Source organism: Triticum urartu, chromosome 6, assembly GCF_003073215.2.
Source record: "Triticum urartu cultivar G1812 chromosome 6, Tu2.1, whole genome shotgun sequence".
NCBI classification, from domain to species: domain Eukaryota; kingdom Viridiplantae; phylum Streptophyta; class Magnoliopsida; order Poales; family Poaceae; genus Triticum; species Triticum urartu.
The window spans coordinates 555279470-555302402 of record NC_053027.1 but is presented as its reverse complement, the minus strand read 5'-3'; the positions used below and the strand labels follow the sequence as shown (position 1 = coordinate 555302402).

At 46.5% G+C, this 22933-nt stretch overlaps 1 protein-coding gene and 2 pseudogenes across 1 annotated transcript; all 3 read right to left on the bottom strand.

The window, feature by feature from the left end:
* Positions 1-7565: 7565 nt before the first annotated feature.
* On the bottom strand, positions 7566-8615 carry LOC125512939 (annotated as a pseudogene).
* Positions 8616-15176: 6561 nt separating this feature from the next.
* On the bottom strand, positions 15177-16678 carry LOC125517005 (wall-associated receptor kinase 3-like). Its single transcript, XM_048682243.1, has 2 exons — positions 16590-16678; positions 15177-16326 (listed from the first exon to the last, which is right to left on the bottom strand). The coding sequence occupies exons 1-2, from the start codon at positions 16676-16678 to the stop codon at positions 15177-15179; spliced, it is 1239 nt and encodes a 412-aa protein (XP_048538200.1).
* Positions 16237-19363, bottom strand: LOC125512938 (annotated as a pseudogene).
* Between the last annotated feature and the right edge of the window lie 3570 nt (positions 19364-22933).

Here is a 22933-nt window from a genome sequence, read left to right as displayed (position 1 = left end):
CGACGGCCCAAATCCATCTGATCCGTTTTGTGTCCGGGCCGATTCATTTCAAGCGTAAACTTGCGCTGGGTTTGGGTCGCGTCGGACATCAAACAGACGCGCGCCTCGTCCGCGTCGAGGCCGCGTGGCACGCGGCCACCTACCTCCCACCCGCCCACATCAACGCGCACGCGCGGGTGGCCCCGCCTGTCGTCCGCCCAGGCGAGGGGTCGCGGTCCTTTTTAAATGGGAACCGTGGACCGGTCATCATCCACACTGCCCCACACCACTCCGCGGCCTCCTCGAACCTCGACAGCCCCAGTCCCAAACCCTAGCCAAGAACTCGCCGGCCGGCCACCCGCAGCCATGGGGCTATGGAACTACGGCCGCAAAGGCAAGCACGACCGTGAGGCTGGCTCCTCGTCGGGACGCCGCCGCGGCTCCGTAAAGAAGGAGGAGCCCGCATCGCCAACGCCACCGCATCGGGCCCCCGCGCTGCCCGCGTTCTCCATCGCGCCCACGGCCACCGGCGAGCGCGACCGGCATTACATCGAGGCGGCTGTCTGCCGCGTTATTGGCAGACGAGGAAGCCGCTACCCTGGAGCGACGTCCATCTCCCCAATAACTGGCACCTGTCGGTCGACCGCGTGCCGATCCCGCCGGTCCCGCTGAGCGGCCGTGCGCGCCGCCAGGAGATCCAGCGCCGCCATCGCCTCCTCCTGGACGACCTCTACTACGACGAGAGGTACGCCCCGACTCGCCATTGTGGGACACTTGGTTCCGCGATGAGCACGACATACGGCGGGCGTCCTTCTTCGCCGGCACGTCGACGGGGCCGCGGAGGTGACGTAAGCCCCGAGCGGCTCCCCAGGCGCGCGGGCGTACGCGGGTGCGCGGCCTGACGCCTACGCCGTCGCCGTCGCCATCTCCATCGCCACGCCCACCTCCTCGCATGACAGCGGAGGAGGAGGCCCGGCTCATGGCGCGTGTCATGGCGGACTCCATGAACACGCACGATGAGCGCCAATGGCCGGGCCTCGAGGAGACGATGGCCCTCTCTGCGGTCGGCGACGTCGCCATCCCGAGGTGGAGATGGTGCCAAAGGAGGAGGTGGTGGAGGAGCCGCTGGTAGCCGCGTTCCACCCTGACCTGATGGGCCAGGGGTGGAGCTGGTCGTGTTGGAAATATGCCCTAGAGGCAATAATAAATAAGTTATTATTATATTTCCTTGTTCATGATAATCGTTTATTATCCATGCTAGAATTGTATTGATAGGAAACTCAGAACATGTGTGGATACATAGACAACACCATGTCCCTAGTAAGCCTCTAGTTGACTAGCTCGTTGATCAATAGATGGTTACGGTTTCCTGACCATGGACATTGGATGTCATTGATAACGGGATCACATCATTAGGAGAATGATTGTGATGGACAAGACCCAATCCTAAGCATAGCCACAAGATCGTGTAGTCGTATGCTAAGCTTTCTAATTGTCAAGTATCATTTCCTTAGACCATGAGATTGTGCAACTCCCGGATACCGTAGGAATGCTTTGGGTGTACCAAACGTCACAACGTAACTGGGTGGCTATAAAGGTACATTACAGGTATCTCCGAAAGTGTCTGTTGGGTTGGCACGAATCGAGACTGGGATTTGTCACTCCGTGTAAACGGAGAGGTATCTCTGGGCCCACTCGGTAGGACATCATCATAATGTGCACAATGTGATCAAGGAGTTGATCACGGGATGATGTGTTACGGAATGAGTAAAGAGACTTGCCGGTAACGAGATTGAACAAGGTATAGGGATACCGACGATCGAATCTCGGGCAAGTACAATACCGCTAGACAAAGGGAATTGTATACGGGATTGATTAAGTCCTTGACATCGTGGTTCATCCGATGAGATCATCGTGGAACATGTGGGAGCCAACATGGGTATCCAGATCCCGCTGTTGGTTATTGGCCGGAGAGGTGTCTCGGTCATGTCTGCATGGTTCCCGAACCCGTAGGGTCTACACACTTAAGGTTCGATGACGCTAGGGTTATAAAGGAAGTTTGTATGTGGTTACCGAATGTTGTTCGGAGTCAGGGATGAGATCTCGGACGTCACGAGGAGTTCCGGAATGGTCCGGAGGTAAAGATTTATATATGGGAAGTCATGTTTTGGTCACCGGAAGAGTTTCGGGGTTTATCGGTAACGTACCGGGACCACCGGGAGGGTCCCGGGGGTCCACCAAGTGGGGCCACATGCCCCGGAGGCTTGCATGGGCCAAGGGTGGTGAGGGACCAGCCCCTAAGTGGGCTGGTGCGCCTCCCACAAGGCCCAAGGCGCAGCAAAGGAGGAGAGAGGGGAAACCCTAGGCTTAGATGGGCCTAAGGCCCACCCTAGGGGGCGCCCCCTCTCCCCCCCTCTTGGCCGCCTCCCCTTTCCCATCTAGGGCTGCCGCCCCCCCTAGGGGTGGGAACCCTAGAGGGGGCGCACCCTCCTCCCTCTCCCCTATATATAGTGAGGCCTGGGGCTGCCCATAACAGATGATCTGATCTCTGCCTGTTGGTGCAGCCCTCCCTCTCTTTCTCCTCATATCTCGCGGTGCTTGGCAAAGCCCTGCAGGATTGCCACGCTCCTCCACCACCACCACGCCGTTGTGCTGCTGCTGGATGGAGTCTTCCTCAACCTCTCCCTCTCTCCTTGCTGGATCAAGGCATGGGAGACGTCACCGGGCTGTACGTGTGTTGAACGCGGAGGTGCCGTCCGTTCGGCACTAGGATCATCGGTGATTTGGATCACGACGAGTACGACTCCATCAACCCCGTTCTCTTGAACGCTTCCGCTTAGCGATCTACAAGGGTATGTAGATGCACTCTCCTTTCCCTCGTTGCTAGTCTCTCCATAGATAGATCTTGGTGACACGTAGGAAAATTTTGAATTTCTGCTACGTTCCCCAACAGGTCGTGCACCGCTGAGCAGATGGCGGCCGCCGTGGGGGCGTGAACTGGTGCCCCACGCCGCCGCGGTCGCCGGAGCGGGACACCTCGCCTCGGGAGGAGGTGGTGCAGGCACCGGCCACCTTCCAGCCCGCCGCCCCTGTGCACCACGCCGTCGGCCCACCTGTGGACGCCGTCGGACTACGTCGACCTCGTCAGCGACGTCGACGACACCGGCGGCCAGTGAAGATGGCGACGGCCACGGCATCGACGGGCACGGCAAGAGCGCGCAGGAGGCATTTTTTTATTTTGTTTTTATGTTAATTATGAACCTGGGCCGTTTAAATGGACTGAGAAATTGGGCCGTTTTGTGGCCATGACCCCTATATATGTTTTATGTTTTTTAACTATTTAGTCATTTCATTTAAGTTTTTATATTTTTTTAATCACGTCCACCCCGGACATGTTTTGGGGTGCGGTCGTGCGTTGGGCACACCCACGATCCATCGGACAAACGCGGATATGGGCAAACCCATTGCCGCTCCAAAGGAATAAAATCCAGCTAAACTGGACGTTCGTTTGAGATCGCGCGGTGGAGTTGACCTAAGGCGACGACCAGTGACAAGTCTTGACTAGGATCATGCCAAGAAGGGAGGAAGGAGATAGATGCATTTACCGAACTGGGAGAGGAGACCACGCAGGCTTGACTTGGCTGGTCTTCCATGGCGTGCCCGCATTGTTTATTGGCCCAAGTTGTCAAGTGGACCAAAATATTCCACCCCAAGTTGTCTCACTCTCTGCCTCGTCTCAACTGCTCCCCTGATGTGTCCCTAACCACCTACCATCCTGACCTCTTCCTCCTACTTTCCCTCGCGAGCATCTCAGCCTTCTGCACTCTCCTTCCCCACGTGTCTTTCCTACGGAGCACCATGAACACCTTACGGCGGAGCTCGAGTTCGTGACACAGGGCTCTAAAAGATGTTGGAATAACGAGGAATGGATCCAGTGTCACCGGATCTGGCTCACACAGCTTGAGCAGTTTTTTTTTTTTGAGGAAACAGCTTGAGCAGTTGGGTTCGTTGCCAGACACCCCGATCGGGACTGGGTTAACGTCAAATTTTGGCGGTGACAGGTCAGTCAATTTGCGCCTTTTCATGTTGCGTAGATTTTTCAACATGTTGGACTCATGTCTGTTTCAGTTGACTAGAACAAAGTGCGTTGCAACGGGATATAAATATTCTAATACGTTAACTTATGATTTATTTGTCATTAATAATGTGATTGTGTAAATAAATGTTCATCAAATTCTGACTGTGAATTATCTTATATTTTGATTAGAAGATTGGTAAACTAAAGTGAAATTGGTTCAGAAGGTAAGTAAATTAATGTGATTGATTATCATATATGATAAAGGTTGGACGAAGGGGTGACAAAAAGAAAGGTGACATTAAAACCTTACGTTCTTTTTAAGTATAGTAGAGAAGTAGAGATTTGCACCCTGAATATATTACTTATGACTGCAACTATTTACAAAGCGAATTAGGAGTGCAGGTAAGTACGTGCAGACATCTATGCTTGTCACAAGAAGGCAGAGCCCTTAGGGCATCTCCAACGCTAATCCTCAAAACGATAAACTACTAGAAAGAAAAAAAATGCCGTTTTGACACTCAAGGGCCTTTCCAATTCAATGCTATCACTAACAACATGAATATTGGGGAAGCAAGTATGTCGGGGCACATTTCACTTTGGCAAATAATCGTACGACACCAACTTATGAGAAACTCGATAGGGTTTTCATGGATATCGTTTGGGAGCTAAAATTTCCCTTGATAACGTGCAGGACCCTTGAGCGTATCGAGGCCCTGTCGGATCACGCGTCCATTTTGCTTGATTCTAACTCTACGAGTCCATCAGCTTGCCGCCCTTTCAAGTCTGAATTGAGATGGCTGTAACGAGAAGGCCTTGCAGACAAAATCAAGAATGTATGGGACAAGCCCAACGTTGGTCGAACACCTATTCAGAGATGAAACTTTAAAATAAGGACCATGAGACAATACCTATCTAGATGGAGGAAACACACCAATGGTATATACGAAAAAGAAAAGCAACAACTCTCCTCATTTATAGATGACCTCGATAAAATCGCATCTTGTCTCAACAAGAGATTGAATTTTAAAAAATCAACCCAATAAGAAGATTGCACGTCTTTTGCAGGAAGAGGAAATCAAATATTACCAAAGGTCCAAAGCTAGTTTCATCTTGAAGGAAGATGGTAATACACGATCCTTCCAATTGTTCGCCAATGATCGGCACAGAAAGAAGTGCATTTTTAGTCTCCAACAAGATGATGGGTGGAGCGAAGGTCAGGCATAGCTCAAAGGTTATATCATCAAGTACCAAAAATCTCTGTTTCGGGCGCCGGATGAAGGGAATTTCACCCTTCACGAAACCCGACCAGATGATATCTCACAAGTCACGACAGAAGAGAACGATGTCCCCACAACACGTTTCTCTGAAGAGGAGGTGAAAGCAGTGGTGTTTCAAATGGAACATAACAAAGATCCAGGCCCTCATGGCTTCCCCGTTGAATTCTATCAGAATTTCTGGGATGTCATCAAGGCTGACCTTTTGGGGTTGTTCAATTGTCTTCATGCCTGCCATCTTGACCTATCCAGGCTCAATTTTGGTTAGATCGTTTTGTTGCCAAAAATTAAGGAAGCTGAGTGGATCCAAAAATATAGACCCATATGTCTCCTTAATGTCAGATTTAACATTTTCACTAAAGTGTCTACTAATAGGCTCAACACCATGGCTGACCATATCGTCCGGCCATTTTATACGACTTTCATTCAAGAAAGAAATATACTTGACGAAGTAGTAATCCGACATGAGGCTGTTCACGAGATGCATGCAAAAAACATGAGTGAAGTATTTTTTTAAGATTGACTTTGAAAAGACCTATGACAAGGTTGAATGGTCGTTCCTTCAACAGGCTGTGAGAATGAAAGGATTCTCTGATAAATTGTGCCAATGGATCCAAAGTTTTGTTACTAAAGGTAGTGCGGCTATAAAAGTCAATGATGACGTTGAAAATTTCTTTCAAGAAAAAGGATTACATTAGGGTGGCCCCATGTCTACAATGTTAATTAACATGGTTGCTGACATGTTGTCTATTCTAATTGACCGCGCCGAGTAGGATGGGCAGATTGTAGGAGTAGTGCCCCACCTTGTGGATAGTAGCCTCTCTATTCTGCCATATGTCGATGGTACGATTCTTTTCATGGAACATTACCCAGGCAACGCTCAAAACTTGAAACTCTTGCTTTCAGTATTTGAGCAAATGTCGGGCCTCAAAATTAACTTTCATACAAGTGATTTATTCTACTTTGGACAAGCCTGCAAGGCGGCGGCTGATTACGCTAACTTGTTTGGCCATTTCCCGATTAAATACTTGAAACTTTGATTCATTATAGGCATCTCACTAGCGTGGAGTGGAAACATGTAGATGAGTGCTTAGAAAAATGGTTGAGCAGTCAGAAAGACAAGTTGCTCTTTGTTGGAGGTCGACTGGTCTCGATCAATTTTGTCCTCACAAATATGATTCTTTATATGTTTTTTCCAACTCCTAAAAGAGGTCTTACAAAGACTGCATTATTTCAGATCCAGATTCTTTTGGCAAGGAGATAATGAAAAGAAAAATATAGATTAGCCAAATGGAGTGTGTTTTATAGGCCGAAAGACCAAGGCGGCCTTAGCATTCATGATATGTAGGTCAAGAATCATGCCTTGCTTAGTAAATGGGTATTCAGGCTATTTACCAAGGATGGAGTATGGTAAAAACTACTACGCAATAAGTATTTAGGCTAAAAAAGTGGTATCTTAGGCATAACGAAAACCTGATGACTTGCACTTTGGGGCTTAACTAATGGTGCCAAGAAACATATTTTCCGCTTTGAATCATTTGCGATAAAAAATGAGTCGGGGATTTATTTTTAGGAGGAAAAGTGGCTAGGAAATGCCAGCCTTTGAGAACAATATGCAACTTTGGATCGTATTTTTGTCCACAATAAGAATGATATTGTTACGCAGGTGCTCAGTTCATCCACGCTAGATATTTCTTTCAGGTGGGATTTGATTGTACCCTATCTTATGCCATGGAGAAAATCTTCTGTCCCATTATCGCAGCCCAGAACTCTGTTAGAGTGCCACTCTAGTCCAAAATCACCATATTAGCGGTTATTATGGCGACCGAGTCAATACGATAGCTTTGCTAGAGATGCTCTTACCTCTGAACTAGTTGACTGCGTGGTGTTTGGTTCAGTTCCAAAAGCGAAGACGGTCTCTTGTACAAGCATATGTGGTCGTACCGCTCCTCGTACCAGCTGGTGGCGATGCCCTTCAGGACAGAGAGGACGGCATGAGGTACGACCGAAGATGGTCATACTGAAGTATGCGTATTAAGATGCTATCCTTGGCTCCATAAGTGTCTGAACTCATTTTGGCGTGGGGTCGCGTCCATGTAAGTTGTAACTATTATTTTGTGACTGCTTGTTTCATACCTTTGGCATTTTTGTTGTTGTAGGCTTTATTAATTTAAAGTCGGCCACTGATCGCTCCTTCATTCCAAAATAAGAAACTATAAGTCTTTGCAAAAAATCTATAAGCTAAAAGTATATGTAATACTGTCTTCAAGATTATGCATGTCATGCGATCTAAACTTGCAATACACATCACAATGTTGCCCCGTGCCAAGCAAACTTTTCCCCTCCTCTGGGTCAACACCAGCCTGATCCAATGGGTGCAATTGGTACATTCTCAGAGCCTTCAACTTCTCTACAACTTTCTTCATCGATGTACGCTCCTCCGTGATCATGCTCACACACTGCATCACGAGGTGTGTTACTTCTTCGAACGCCTCGAGGGCCATCTCCTTTCTCACCTGGTCATCAAGGAGCTCGTCGTGCTGGCCGGTTTTCACGGCCATCACGAATCAAGACACAGGACTCCAGTCCTCATCTGGCCCGTCAAAGCAGAGCACCTTCTTCCCTTTGAAGAGCTCGAGCACAACGACATCAAAGCTATACACGTCACCCTTATCCATCAGCTGGCATGTCATAAGGTACTCCGGGTCCAGGTACCCGCATGTGCCTTGCACCAATGTTGCAATCTTAGCCTCATCACTTAGTGCTAGCTTGGATGCCCGAAGTCAGAGACTATGGCAGTAAGGATGTCTTCGAGCGGGAAGTTCTCCGTCTTGACATCATCGTGGAGGATTGGGGGTGAGGTTGACGAGTGCATATAAGACAGTGCCTCAGCAGACTTTTCTGCTATCTTAAGGCGGGTGTCGAGGCCCTCGCCACCATGGATGTAGTGGTAGAGTGTGTAGTTGCAGACGTACTAGTAGACCAGAATGGGCATCCACCTCAAGGCAGCAGCATTGCAGCTTAACGATGTTCCGGTGGTTGATCTGGGACAGGATAAGCATCTCCCTCACAAACTCCTTGGTCTCGGTCGCCTCCATCATCTTGGACTTCTTGATAGGCACTATGGATTTGTCCTCCAGAACACCTCCATAGACAATGTCGTGGCCACCACGGCCAAGGATCTGATAGGCGGATATGTTGTTTGTCGCCTTCTTGAGCTCCTCTTTCGAGAATATCTTGAAACCGCCATTGCCTCCCCTAGCAATGCCACTGTAGGAATGCATCTGTGAGTTGGCACGCCTCTTCTAGTTGGCACTCGTTGATGTCATTAGTTTATAATTTTAACATTTGATCATACACATCACATATATCTACTAAAAGAACATGACAGTTCTGTACTTCATTATTAAACTATTAATTTTTTACGACGTTGTGTGACTTGTCTCGGGAATCATGTGTACTTATGCATCCATCGTCGAGGTACATGTTGCCTTTGTAGCCCTAGGAGCAGCTGCACCGGTACTTGGGGCCATTGGTGACGCTGAAGTACTTGCTGCGTGCACTCCGGTAGGCGAAGTCTGTGGCATTGCGCCTGGCGATGCTGCAGTTTCCGACGCTCCACATGACCCAGTTGAGCATGACCGACACATTGAAGTCGTCCGTGCGGTTGAGGAACATGTGGCCGCTGTAGCTGAACCAATCAAGCTCGATGAGGAACACGTAGTGGCACGACGTGGTGTTGATGATGAAGGCGAGATCGGAACCGCCATTCTGCCCTAGCGGGAAGTTTCGTTGGTATGGCTCGAAGCAGTTCAGAACGAAGGGTATCCCAGCATAGCCACATGAAACACAAGGTCGTCGAGGAGCCGACGTGGGATCATGTTGGACAACCTTGTGAGCACGGGCCGACCTAGAGCCTACGAGCATCATCGGTGGAGTTAGTGTGAAGCAAGCAACAGAGACAGTGGGTGCGAACTGGGGTGACGTCAAGAAACGGGGTGGACGCCGCCGGAACCAGGCAACGACGACGAACGGGTGGAGATATGACGCGACATGGGGAGGAGGCAAAACACGGGAGCGGAGGCACAAAAGGATGGGGTGAGGGAGGTGGAGGCGATGTGACTGATATGAGAGAATATTGATGGCACAATTTTATTTAGATAGAAACGAATCGATAGTCAGTTCGGACGTAATATGTAATTTGCTAGAGGGGCAATATCGTCATGTGAAAAATGACGAACCAAGAATATCACCTCTCTTTATAGTTGGTAAAATTTTCTTTTTTGAACACATGTCTAATTTTTTCGTACACAGTGTACAATTTTCATATACATCAGAACATCTCTTTGTACACGTTTATGATATTATTTTTCAAACATATGATTTCATGTCTACTTTTTTCACACAAACTGTACATTTTAGTATACATCTAAAACATGCTTTATATCATTTAACATTTTCCAAATACATATCAACACATGGTAAAAAAACATGATTAACATTTTCTCAAATACATGTTTTGAACATTTTGTTGAATATGTGTTAAATATTTTTCAAATACACGTTGAAATATTTTAATGAATGAGATGATTTTTTTCAACTCTGCGACCACTTTCTACAATATGTAAATATTATTTTTGACATGTCACAAACATATTTTTGAAACATGTGAACAAATTTAAATATAACATATGGTATGAAACATTTTTTGAATTGCAAGAACATTTTTATAATGCACAACATGTTGCAGAATGTCATGTATATACTTTTTAAACGTGTGAACATTTTTAAAAAAGTAACATACATTTTAGAGTTGTGTAAACATTTTTCAAAAGTTGAGCAGACTTTTTTATGATGCATGAACATTTTTTTAGCAACGAACACTTTTAAAAATTAACTAAATTATTTCTTTAATAATAAAAGTATTTAGTATTTCAATAATAATAACGTGTGTGACGTCAAACGTGATGAAACCACTAGGCCGATAAACCGGCCCACTACGGGCACCCTGCCCCGCCATATATAGAGGGAGCGCCTATACAGCGCGGGGAATTCCCTATTTGCCGCTAACTGCGGCAACTAGTCGCCGCTTCGCACAGGGCGCAGCTTACCTGGGCCGGCCCATTCGAGTGGTTTCGCTTCGCGAGATTAAAACCGCAAAAAATGGTCGGTACAGGGATCGAACCAACGACCTCTTGTATACGTACATGCCGCGGTAGCCACCGCGCCTAGCTCCTGGATGCGTAAGGAAAACAGTGCCAAACCTAAAGAAACTAAAAGCGAAACTTAAAACCAGTTTCCGGTAATTCCAAAAAGCTTTTGTTCCTTCTACTGGTTCTTTCTAGTTTTTCTTCACAGTCTTATTGTGTTCTTCATTTTTCACGTTTTCTTTCTTTTTTTATTTTTAAAATTTTCATTTTTCTTTGTAACCTTTTCAAAAAGTTCAAATATGGTTCAGAATTTTCAGAAATGTTCTTTTTATCAAACTTTGTTCATATTTCCGAAATAGTGTTCACATTTTCAAAATTTTGTTCACAATTTCGAAAAATGTTCCTGATTTTTTTGATTGTTTTCTTTCTTTTTCCTTTTCTTTTTCTTCTCTTTTTTCAAAAGAAATTCAAAATATTCAAATTTTGTCCATATTTTGATAAAATTTTCAGTTTTTGGAAAAATGTTCTCCAAATCCAAAATTTGTTCCCATTACACAAAAAAGTTTAAAACTTTCGAAATGCAGAAAATATACTGAATTTCATAAAATGTTCACGCTTCCAAATTTGTTCGGATTTTTTCAAAATTGTTCTCTACTTCAAAATTTGTTCTCAAGATTCAAAAAAATGTTTGTGCTTTAAAAAATTGTTCATGCTTCCAAATTTGTTCTCTATTTCATAATTCCAAATTTGTTCTCTGTTTCAAAATTTGTCCTCGAGATTCAAAAAATGTTCGTGCTTTAAAAATTGTTTGCGCTTCCAAATTTGTTCAGGTGTTTTCAAAATTTGTTCTCAAGATTCAAAAAATGTTCATGCTTTAAAAATTGTTTGCGCTTCCAAATTTGTTCTCCATTTCTAAATTTGTTTTGAAGATTCAAAACATGTTTGTGCTTTAAAAAATTGTTCGTTCTTCCAAATTTGTTCTCAGTTTCAAAATTTGTTCTCAAGATTTAGAACACTGTGTACAAAAAATATACACTTTTTGTATAAAATATGTTCCTGTGTACAAAATATGTTCAGAAATGAAAAACATGGTCGCACTATTTCAAAATATACACTTTCAGAAAAAATCTACAATTTGTTTTAAGATGTTCACTGCAGTGTGTAATTCTGGTTCGATAAAGTAGACAAGTCCGGTTGTACGGTTGTGCTAAGTTATTATAAGTGCGCATTGGATTGCTACAAGCAATACATGTTAGGTCGACTGGCTGGGAGCATGCACTTGGAATCTGTAGGTTGCAGGTTTGAGTGGCGCCTGCCTTCCCCTTTTTTGCTTCCTTTTCTTTCCACCGGTACAGCGCGATGGGCCGGCCCAGTCAGGCTGTGCCCCTGTGCATCGCGACGACATTTTGATGCAGAACGCGTCCAATAGGAGCTCCCACAGCGCGGTACGCGCCCGCAGCCACGGGAGCGAGTACCGGAAAACCCTATTGGACGCTCGCTGCGTTGAGTTGTCGAGGCTTTGCACAGAGAAGCGAGCAACTAGCGATCAAGATGGGCCGGCCCAGTTAGGAGATAGCACAGGCGCTACAGCGTCCCGGTTTTGGGAACCTTCTAGAAGGTTCTTGAACCGGGTTTTCACTGGTTTTTTCTGTTTGCTTTTGATTTATTGTTTTTTTCTTATTTTCTGTTTTTCTTTCTTCATTTTTCTGTTTCTTTATTTCATCTTTCAATTCCTTTTCTTCTATTTTTATTTTCTTTTTGTTCATTTTTTAAATTATGTTTGGGAGTTTCAAAAAATAATCCAATTTCAAAATTTGTTAACCAACTTCAAAAAATGTTCATGTTTTCAAATTTTGATGCGAGTTTCCATAAATGTTTCCATTTAAAGAATTGTTCGCAAATTGTAAAAAATGTTCATGCTTCAATTTTTGTCCGGGAGTTTCAAAAAAATGTACGCAAGTTTTATAAACTGTTCATGTTTTCAAGTTTTGTTCAGGAGTTTCAAAAAATGTTTGCAGTTTTAAAAAATGTTCGAGTATCCAAAATTTGTTTTCGCATTTGAAAAATGTCCAGGTTTTGGGAGATTTTACAAAAATGTTTCGATTTCCAAAAATTGTTTGCTTTTTTCGAATTGTTGAGTTCTTACAAATTTTGTTCTCAATTTCTAAAAGTGTTCCCTGTTTCATACAACCTTCACATTTTTTTTCTCAAAAATAGCGTTTCTAAAAAATGTTCGCACTTCCAAATTTGTTCGGAATTTTTCAAAATTGTTCTCCATTTCAAAATATGTTCTCAAGAAACAAAAAATGTTCTTGCTTTACAAAATTGTTAGCGCTTCCAAATTTGTTCAAGATTTTTCAAAATTGTTATTCGTTTCAAAATTTGTTCTCAAGATTAAAAAAATGTTCGTGCTTCAAAAAATAATCCACGCTTCCAAATTTGTTCTCAAGATTCAAAAATCGTTCATTCTTCATAAAACTGTTCACAAATTCCAAAAACGTTCAATTTCCGAAAAATGTTTGGGAAATTCAAACTTTTTGGTTTTCATAAAATTCGTTCACATGTTCAAAAAATGTTCATGTTTCAAAATTTGTTCACAAATTCAAAAAATTGTTCACGTGTTTAATTTTTTTTACTAATTATTTTTTTCCTGTTTCCAAAATTTGTTCACAAATTCCAAAAAATACTGCAGATTTGGAAATTTGTTCACAATTTTAAAAATAATTATGATTTGGAAATCCATTTCCCAAATTCAAAAAATGCTCAATTCTTGTAAAAATAGTTTAATTTTGAAAAAATTCAGTTTTCCAATTTTGTTAGTGTTTTCAAAATATGTTTTGCGTTTATGAAAAGTAGTTCATAATATATATATATATATATATATATATATATATATATATATATTCACGTATTCAATTTTTTGTTCCTGTTTTGTTTTAAAAAAAATTGAGTCCCCTAATAATGTTTATGTTTCAAGAAGATTTTATTTTTTATAAAATTATTGCTCAAATTTTAAAACAACTTTTAATGTGCCGCGGATTATAGTTCATATACTCCTGGCTGCCATTGTACATACTAAACCTCAGTTACTACAGTGGTTACGTACTCGCTTCTCTGGCGGGAGAACTTGAGTAGGATCCCTTTGCCGTAAGTTTTATTTTTTGGTATTTGGCGGACTGGTTTTTTATTTTTCGCCGCTGTTGTCCATTTCTTTAAGTGTGGTGCTGCCACTGCTTCTGAGCAACTCTTCTGACGAGGTGGCTAGCCCGTAGCGCGTATATGCAGCAGGTCGCGCGTTCGAGTCCTGTCGGTAGCACGATCATTTTTTGCAAATTTTACATTTCGCGCGAGACAGCGGATGGGCCGGCCCAGTCGCGCGCCTCCTGTGCGTCGCGTGAGCTGTTCGCCGCAAAATGCGGCGTATAGGAGCTCTCGCGAGTACCCTCCCGGCTCCCGCGCGCCCTCATGGGCCGGCCGATGTGCGGGGCGGGGAGACCTTTGTTTTTTAGCATTTTTTCTGTTTTCAGCTTTATTTTGTTTTTAAAAATAATTAGTATTTCAGAAAAAGTTACAAATTGTCCAATTATTCGTGAATTCAAAAATTCTTCACAATTTGATTTTTTTTCGGGAAATGATAAATTCAAGGATTCAAGGAATGTTCACAATTTCAAAAATGTTTATAATTTCAAAAAATGTTCACAATTTCAAAACTGTTCACGATTTCAGAAAAATGTTCATGATTAAAAAAAAACGCTCACGGTTTCAAAAAAAGAGAAACAGAACATTAAAGAAAAGAGAAAAAGAAAAATGTTCACAATTTCAAAAAAATGTTCACAATTTCAAAAAATGTTCATGATTTCCAAAACAATGTTCACAATTTCAAAAAATATTCACGATTTCAGAAAAAGGTTCACGATTTGGAAAAAAAGAGAAACAGAACATTAAGGAAAAGAGAAAATGAAAAATGTTCACGATTTCAAAATAAATATTCATGATTTCAAAAAAAGAGAAACAAAACATTAAAGAAAAGAGAAAAATAAAAATGTTCACAATTTCGAAAAAATGTTCACGATTTCAGAAAAAGAGAAACATAACATTAAAGAAAAGAGAAAATGAAAAAAACTAATCAGAAAAGGTAAAAAAAGGAAATACAAAATTAAAAACCAGTTCTGGGAAGGTTCTAGAACCTTCCCAAAACCGGTGGGGAGGAATCCTATATGGGCCGGCCCAAAAAGCTGCGGACGCTGGGGGGGGGGGGGGGGGGGCGGGGGGGGGGGGGGGGGGGGGGGGGCACTCGCTAGCGGGCAACCTACGTGCCGTATAGGAACCCCGCCATATCAATGCCATGCATGCACTCGCTTTTGTCCAGACCAAAGGATTGGGCTTGGGCTGCGCACATTGACATATGGCCTCGCGCGATTTTGGGCATGTTATGTTACTTCCGAGGAGCACATCCGCTACAACTGTTTTTCTGTTTGGAACATTTCTATCTGTTATTTCAGTTGCATTTCTCTTTTGTTAATCAACATGCTCTTCTGTTCTCGCAAAAAAAAAATATTTTCTAATTGAATTAATTTGCATTTCTGTTGTTTCATCCATAAGATTTTACACATTTGTGTCCAACTTCAATTATTTTCAAATGAATTAATTTACATTGGAACAATCTACAAATTGAAAGCTCTAGCATTTTTTTTGCTACAAGCTAAAAATATATGTACTACCCTCTTCAAGATCAAGAACATCTTGCGGTCTGAATGTATCATGTTGTTGCTCTTCGCCAAGCAAGCTTTGCCCCTCCTCCGGATCGGCACCAGCCTGGCCCCATGGGTGTCTGTGGTACCTCCTCAGAGCCTCCAGTTCCTCAGCAACTTGCTTCATTGATGGACGCTCCTCCCTGATCATGCCTACACAATGCATCACAAGGTGCGTTACTTCTTCCAACGCCTCTGGGCCCATCTCTGTTCTCACCTGGTCATCAAGGAGCTTGTCGTGCTGGTCGGCTTTCACAACCGTCGTGAATCGGGACACGAGGCTCCTGTCCTCCTCTGGCCCATCAAAGCACAACACCTTCTTCCTTGTCAAGAGTTCGAGCAGAACAACACCAAAGCTATAGACGTCACTCTTGTCTGTCAGCTGGCATGTCATGAGGTACTCCGGGTCCAGATACCCGCAGGTTCCTTGCACCAGTGTTGCAATCTCAGCCTCATCACTTGGTTGTAGCTTCGACGCCCCGAAGTCAGAGACTTTGGCGGTGAGGGTGCCGTCGAGTAGGATGCTAGCAGTCTTGACATCGCCATGGAGGATTGGGGGCGAGGCCGATGAGTGCATATATGACAGGGCCTCGGCAGACTCTGCTGCTATCCGAAGGCGGGTGTCGAGTGCCTTGTTGGTGTCGAGGCCCTCACCGCCATGGATGTAGTGGTAGAGAGTTCCGTTGGAGACGTACTCATAGACAAGCATCGGCACCTCCACCTCGAGGAAGCAACCATGCAGCTTGACGACGTTCCGATGGTTGATCTGGGAGAGGATGAGCATCTCCCTCGCAAACTCCTTGGTCTCAGTCGCCTCCATCATCTTGGACTTTTTGATGGCCACTATGGTTTTGTCCTCCAGAACACCTCTATAGACGATGCCGTGGCCACCGCGACCAAGGATTTGATCGGCAGCGAAGTTGTTTGTCGCCTTCTTGAGCTCCTCTTCCGAGAATATCTTGAAACCGCCGCCGCCTCCCCCGGCAACGCCACTGTAGGAACGCATCTGCTGCTGTAGGATGATGCCACCGTTGTGCTCGAAGAAGCTCTGCTTTGCCTTGATGAGTTTTCTCTTCTGCAGCCCCAAGTAGAGCCTAATTTAAAGCATGTTTCACACATTTCAAAAACCTAATTTCACTCATTTCAAGAAGCTGAGATTTATGAAATATAACGGAAATGGAAATGAATGGAATAAGCAAACTCGTGAAACACATATTGAAATAATCAACTGCACAAATATCATTTTCAAGTTCAGTATATTTCACAAAATATCAGTTGCACGCACTGAAGATGGCAACTTCACAAATAAGCCGTTTCACACACTGAAATATATTGAGTGAAATTAATGGATTGAAACGTGTTTGAAATGTATCCAGTGTCGCCCACGAGTGACACTGGAGCGAGATCCAGTTTTTTCGGGAGGCACATCCAAAATACTTTACACATTTGTATCAGACTTTAAAAAGGAGTCCCACCAAACATGAGAACAATCTACAAACTAAAAGGCCTTGCAGGAAAAAATTCTACAAGCTAAAAGTGTATGTGCTACCCTCTTCGAGATCAAGCACGTCATGCGGTTTGAACTTATAACTCACATCACGTTGTTGCTCTCTACCAAGCAAACTTTGCCCCTCCTCCGGATCACCAGCACCAGCCTGGCCCCATGGGTGCCTCTGGTACCTTCTCAACGCCTCCAACCTCTCGGCAACTTCCTTCATCGACGGCCGCTCCTCGCCGCTCATGCTCACGCATCGCATCATGAGGTGCGTGATTTCTTCCAATGCCTCAGGCCCCATCTCATTTCTCACCTGGCTGTCAAGGAGCTCGTAGTGTCCACCAACCTTCGCCGCTGTCATGAATCCGGACACGAGGCTCCTTCCCTCCTATGGCCCGTCGAAGCGGATCGGCTTCTTCCCTGTAAGGAGTTCCAGCAGAACGACGCCAAAGCTGTACACGTCGCTCTTGTCCGTCAGCTGGCATGTCATGAGGTACTCCGGGTCCAGGTACCCGCAAGTTCCCTGCACCAATGTCGCAATCTCAACCTCGTCGTTTGGTGCCAGCTTCGACGCCCCAAAATCCGTGACTTTGGCAGTGAGGTTTTCGTCAAGCAGGATGTTCGCCGTCTTGACATCACTGTGGAGGATCGGGGGCGAAGGCTGAGGAGTGCATATACGACAGCGCCTCCGCAGACTCCGCCGCTATCCGAAGGCGGGTATCGAGTGCCTTGTTATTGTCGAGGCCCTCACCACCATGGATGTAGTGGCAGAGAGTGCCATTGGAAACGTACTCATACACCAGCATTGGCACCTCCACCTCGAGGCAGCAGCCGTGCAGCTTGACGACGTTCCGGTGGTTGATCTGCGAGAGGATGAGCATCTCTCTCGCAAACTCCTTGGTCTCGGTCGCCTCCATCACTTTGGACTTCTTGATGGCCACCACCGTCTTGTCCTCGAGGACGCCCTTGTACACGATGCCATGGCCGCCCCGCCCGAGGATCTGATCGGCAACGAAGTTGTTGGTCGCCTTCTCGAGCTCTTCCTCGGAGAATATCTTGAACCCGCCACCACCACCTCCGGCGGTGCCGCTGTAGGACCGCATCTGCTGCTGCAGGATGACGCCTCCGTTGTGCTCAAAGAAGCTCTGCTTTGCCTTGATGAGCTTTCGCTTCTGCAGCCCCAGGTAGAGCCAGAAGCACATGAACACCAACAAGAACACCCCGATGCTGACTCCTAAACATGGTACGGTGCATACTGCATCATTAGTTTAGACATCCAAGAAGCAGCATCATCCATAAAAAAAGATCTTCAGTTTACAAAGCTAAGGTGAACTAGATATGTGTAATATGTTGCATCCATCAATCGTTGTCTTTAGTTTGCAAAAGTAAGATGAACTTGTCCTTAGAAATTACCTGTAACGACTTTCAGAGCTAAGGTGAACTTGTCCACTGGCTGGCAGCCATCCTTCCTAGTGGCATCTCCACTAGTACCCGGAGGGCATTGGCATGTGTAGTTCCCTAATGTGTTTGTGCAGACCCCGTAGCACAGGTATTCGTCTTTCAGTTGGCACTCGTCGATGTCTTCAGTTTGCAAAGCAATTTCAACATTTGATGAGGCAAATCACAAATATATTAGCAGAACACGACAGTTCAGTACTTCGGTAGTACTATTATTATTTGCTAATGTTGTGTGACATGTGTAATGAATTGGAATGTTTACCTATGCATCTGTCGTCGAGGTACGGGTTGCCTTGGTAGCCCTGGGAGCAGTTGCACCGGTACCCGATGCCATTGGTGACATTGAAGCACTCGCTATGAGCGCCTCGGCAGGCAAAGTCCGTCGTGTTTTGGCTAGCGGCGCTGCAGTTGTCGACGTTCCAGATGGCCCAGTCGAGCACGAGCAGGACGATGAATTCATCGGTGCGGTTGAGGAAGACGCTGTCTGTGTAGCTGAACCAGTCCGCCTCGACGAGGAACACGTAGCGGCACGCCGTGGAGCTGTTGGTAAAGGAGTTTGTGTCATCCTGCCCCCGGGGCGTCCCTGCCGTTCGCTGGAAGCTGAGCAGGACAAGCCGGAAGAAGTTGATGCCAGCGGGTATCGCGCTCTGGCAGCACCTGAGGCCGGTGCACGAGCCCGGCATGGTGTTCCCCGACGGCTGGCACAAGGACGTACAGCCGCTGACGTAGGAACCATGGCCGTCGACGAAGAAGCCAAGGGTGGGGCAGCCGAGCGCGACCAGGCGGTTCTTGGTGGACGACAAGAGGTAGGGGGCGCCTTGGAGGGACATGTGGTTCGTGTTCCGATAGGCGAGGCTGCCATTGGAGTAGTAGCACTCCCTCCTCGCTTTGAGGTAGGCGCGAGCCTCGCCGGCCGCGAGCGAGAGGTCCCCCAGGCGGTGGTTGTAATGGACGACGGTGAGCCGAGGAGGAGAGCGGCCGGAGTCGTCGTCGCACTCGAGCTGGAAGCCGTCTTGGCTGTCGCGGTAGCAGCCGGCGCCGATGCCGAAGGGGTAGGGGACAGTGATGTTGCCGCACCTGTCGCGGCACCCTGGCCGCGCCACGGGCAGCTGCCGCTGAGCCGCCGACGCCACCAGCAAATGCAGCACGATCAGGAGAAGCAGTACAGTGCTCGCCATCCTTGAAATGCTCTTCTCTGGCTGGTTGCTCTTGCTCTGCTCCGATGTGCATACGGGGTGAGCTCTGAAATTCCGGCGAAGATGAACACACGCATACAAATGCGAGAACTGGTTTGAGCCGCTGTAAACTTGCGGTTTGATTGCTTGAGCTCTCGCTCTTTATGTGAAAGCAGAAAGGTCGTCGCTAGCCCACCCCCACGGACGCGGTCGTGCCATCCCACGATCCAGGGCAAGACATGGCTACGGCGGCCGCACACACATCGTGGGCTCGCATCGGCTAATCCGGTTCTTAAAAAGAAAACCTACTGAACCTGAAAGCAAACTAGAGACAGCTAGATTAACCAACAATCTCTCCCTAATCTAGATGTTCCTGGTGGCGACGAGCCCGATCTTCTCGCGCATAGCCCGATTTGGTCAGAATGTCAGCCACTTGGTCGTGGGTGTTCATGTACTCCACTGCGATCTTGCCATTCTCGACACACTCCCTGATGTAGTGGTAGCGCGTCACGATATGCTTGCTTCGCCCATGAAATACAAGATTCTTGCAGAGCTGGATCGCAGACTGATTGTCCATGTAGATCTTGAACTGAGCTACTGGCTTCCCAAGCAGGTCAGCAAGCACCTGGCTCAGCCATACTCCCGTGCATGCTGCAGTTGTACTAGCAATGTACTCTGCCTCACAGGAAGACAGGGCCACAGTTTTCTGTTTCTGAGACTGCCAACTCACCCGACCGGAGTCGAGGAAGAAAACGAGCCCGGTTGTGCTCTTTCGATCATCAACGTCTCCAGCCAGATCCGCGTCGCTGTACCCGACGAGATCACACCTCCCCCTTCTTGTGTAGCGACCCCCATGGTGAATGGTGCCCGCTATGTAGCGCAGGAGATGTTTGACAGCACTCATGTGCTCTGTCGTCGGCTCCTCGAGGAAACGGCTGACATAGCCTACCGCAAAAGCAATGTCTGGCCATGTATGTACCAGGTAGCGGATACTCCCCACTATGCTGCGGTAGAGGTGGGCGTCGGTTGGCGGTGACGAACTCGTCTTGCTCAGACGAAGACGAGGCTCCATGGGTACATGAACTGGGTTATAGTCCGACATCCCGGCGCGCTCCAATAGCTTGGTGGCGTACGCGGCCTGGCACACCGTGATCTCCTTGTTGCTCTGGTGCACTTCAAGACCGAGATAGTATGTGAGAAGTCCGAGATCACTCATCTGGAACTGGTTTGTCATCTCCGTCTTGAACTTTGCAATGGCGCTGGGGCTGGCTCCCGTGATGATGAGGTCGTCGACGTAGACGCCCAGCAGTAGGCGATCTTCAGCAGAGCCATGGTGGTACACTGCGTGCTCTGACACGGTCCATGCAAACCCAAGCGACAACAAGGTGCTGTCTAGCTTGGCATTCCACGCACGCGGAGCCTGATGTAGCCCGTAGAGAGCCTTTCGGAGACGAAGTACCTTGTGTTCACTTCCGGCGAGAGGAAAACCTGGAGGCTGACTGACATACACCTCTTCGTTCAGATCCCCATTCAAAAACGCCGTCTTGACATCGAGATGATGCACCTCCCAGTGCTCGTGTGCGGCGATCGACAGCAGCAACTTGACGGAGTCCAGCCGCGCAACGGGTGCAAACAACTCCTCGAAGTCGATGCCGGCTTTCTGTGCAAAACCCTTCGCCACCAGCCTGGCCTTGTGTTTGATGATAGCGCCGTTAGAGTTCTTCTTGAGCTTAAACACCCACTTGAGTCCAATGGGGCGCCGGCCTGCAGGCAGATCGGTGAGATACCACGTCTCATTTTCCGGAAAAAAATTGGGTGGAGACGGGCTGCAAACCTCCTCCCGTGCGTACCCGCTCTAATCTAACGCCACCTGTCCCTGCTCTCCATCTAACGCTAGCCTCTCATCCGCCCCTGCGCGTATGTTTCTCGGCTCGAGTACCTCGCATCGGCTCCAGGAAACAACCACGCGGCTCGTATCAATCACTTCCGCAATAATCGGAATTTCCATGGCTGAGCGATCGGAGCCCTCTTCTCCAACACCACGCGATCGGACTGGTGGGCGTGGGATCCCTGAGTCGGGGATGGCCGCACCACGCCAGAACGCCTCGCCGCCCTCTCTCTCCCATGGCTACATCGGCCCGGAACGAGAGCCATGGCCGCCGTGGGTCGTGCACCCGCTGCGTGAAGTGTTGCCTCCATCGAGAAGCACGGGAGTCACCACGCCGGAGTCCGGCACTATCGCCGCCTTGGATCATGTAAACCATGCGGATGAGGACGGCCGTTGCTCCACCTCGTACAGCCCGCTGTCGACAGTGGCATCGGAGGCAGCAACATGCGACATAGACTTGCCGCCACCGCACGTAACAGAAGATCAGGAGTATGACACAACTAACATGACTGGAGAAAGAGACCAGGAGGACGATGTGATCGACAGTGGTCGTGGAGCTGACGGAGAGGAGATACAACAGGTATGGTTGTTGCCTGGTTCTTTGAGATTGTCCCTTACAACAATCTCAGCTTGCATGTGTATAGTACATTACAGTACATTGTCATGCCAAAAGCTAGATCAGGAAGTCAAGATAAGATGTTTCTCTGTAATGAACAATTTGAGGATGACATATTAATAATTTTGTAAACAATGATTTGCTCATATTTGGCTTGATAGTACAATAGCTTATTCAAAACAAAGTATTCCATCCATGACGCACCTAATGTAAAATTAATGTGTTGTGAAGAAGAACATAATATATATTTTACATTGTGGTAATGTAATTTTAATTCTCAACACTTTTTATTGTAGGTGGTTGATAAAGTTGGGCAAGCTTTGATTGTTCCCGAAGTGGGAAAGTCATTCGATTCAGAGCAGAAAGCATACGACATGTACAACACGTATGCCAGCAAGATTGGGTTTAGTATCAGAAAGAGCCAGACAAAGCGCCGCCAAGATCGAACTATATACCAGAAATATATAGTTTGCAGTAATCAAGGAGAACGAGAAACCGAATCATCAAAGGCCACTACAAGAACAGGTTGTCAGGCTCGTGTTCAATTTAGTGTCAGTAGAGAGGGGATTTGGACAGTGCAAAAGGTTGTAACAGATCACAATCATTATCTTGCTAGTCCCAATAAGTCACACAAGTTGAGGTCCCAACGACGTGTTGTAGAAGCCGACAGAGCGCTAATTGGCCAGATACGTGAAGCTGGGATGAAGCCATCTCAGGTGTATGATTTCATGGTAGCATTCTATGGAGGAGTCGACAAAGTGCCATTCTCAAAAATGGATTGCAATAATGAGATTGGTAAGGAAAGGAAGAAGTATTTAGAATCAAATGATGCAAAAACATTGTTAGAATACTTGAGGAATAAGCAGAGGGAGGATCCAACATTTTTTTATTCGATTCAAGTAGATGAGAAGGATGGTCAGATAGCTAATTTTTTTTGGGCAGATGGTCAGTCCATTATGGATTACGCATGCTTTGGTGATGCTGTATCATTTGACACCACGTTTGATACCAATAAGTTCGAATTGCCTTTCGCTCCAATCCTTGGTGCTAATCATCACAAGCAGACGGT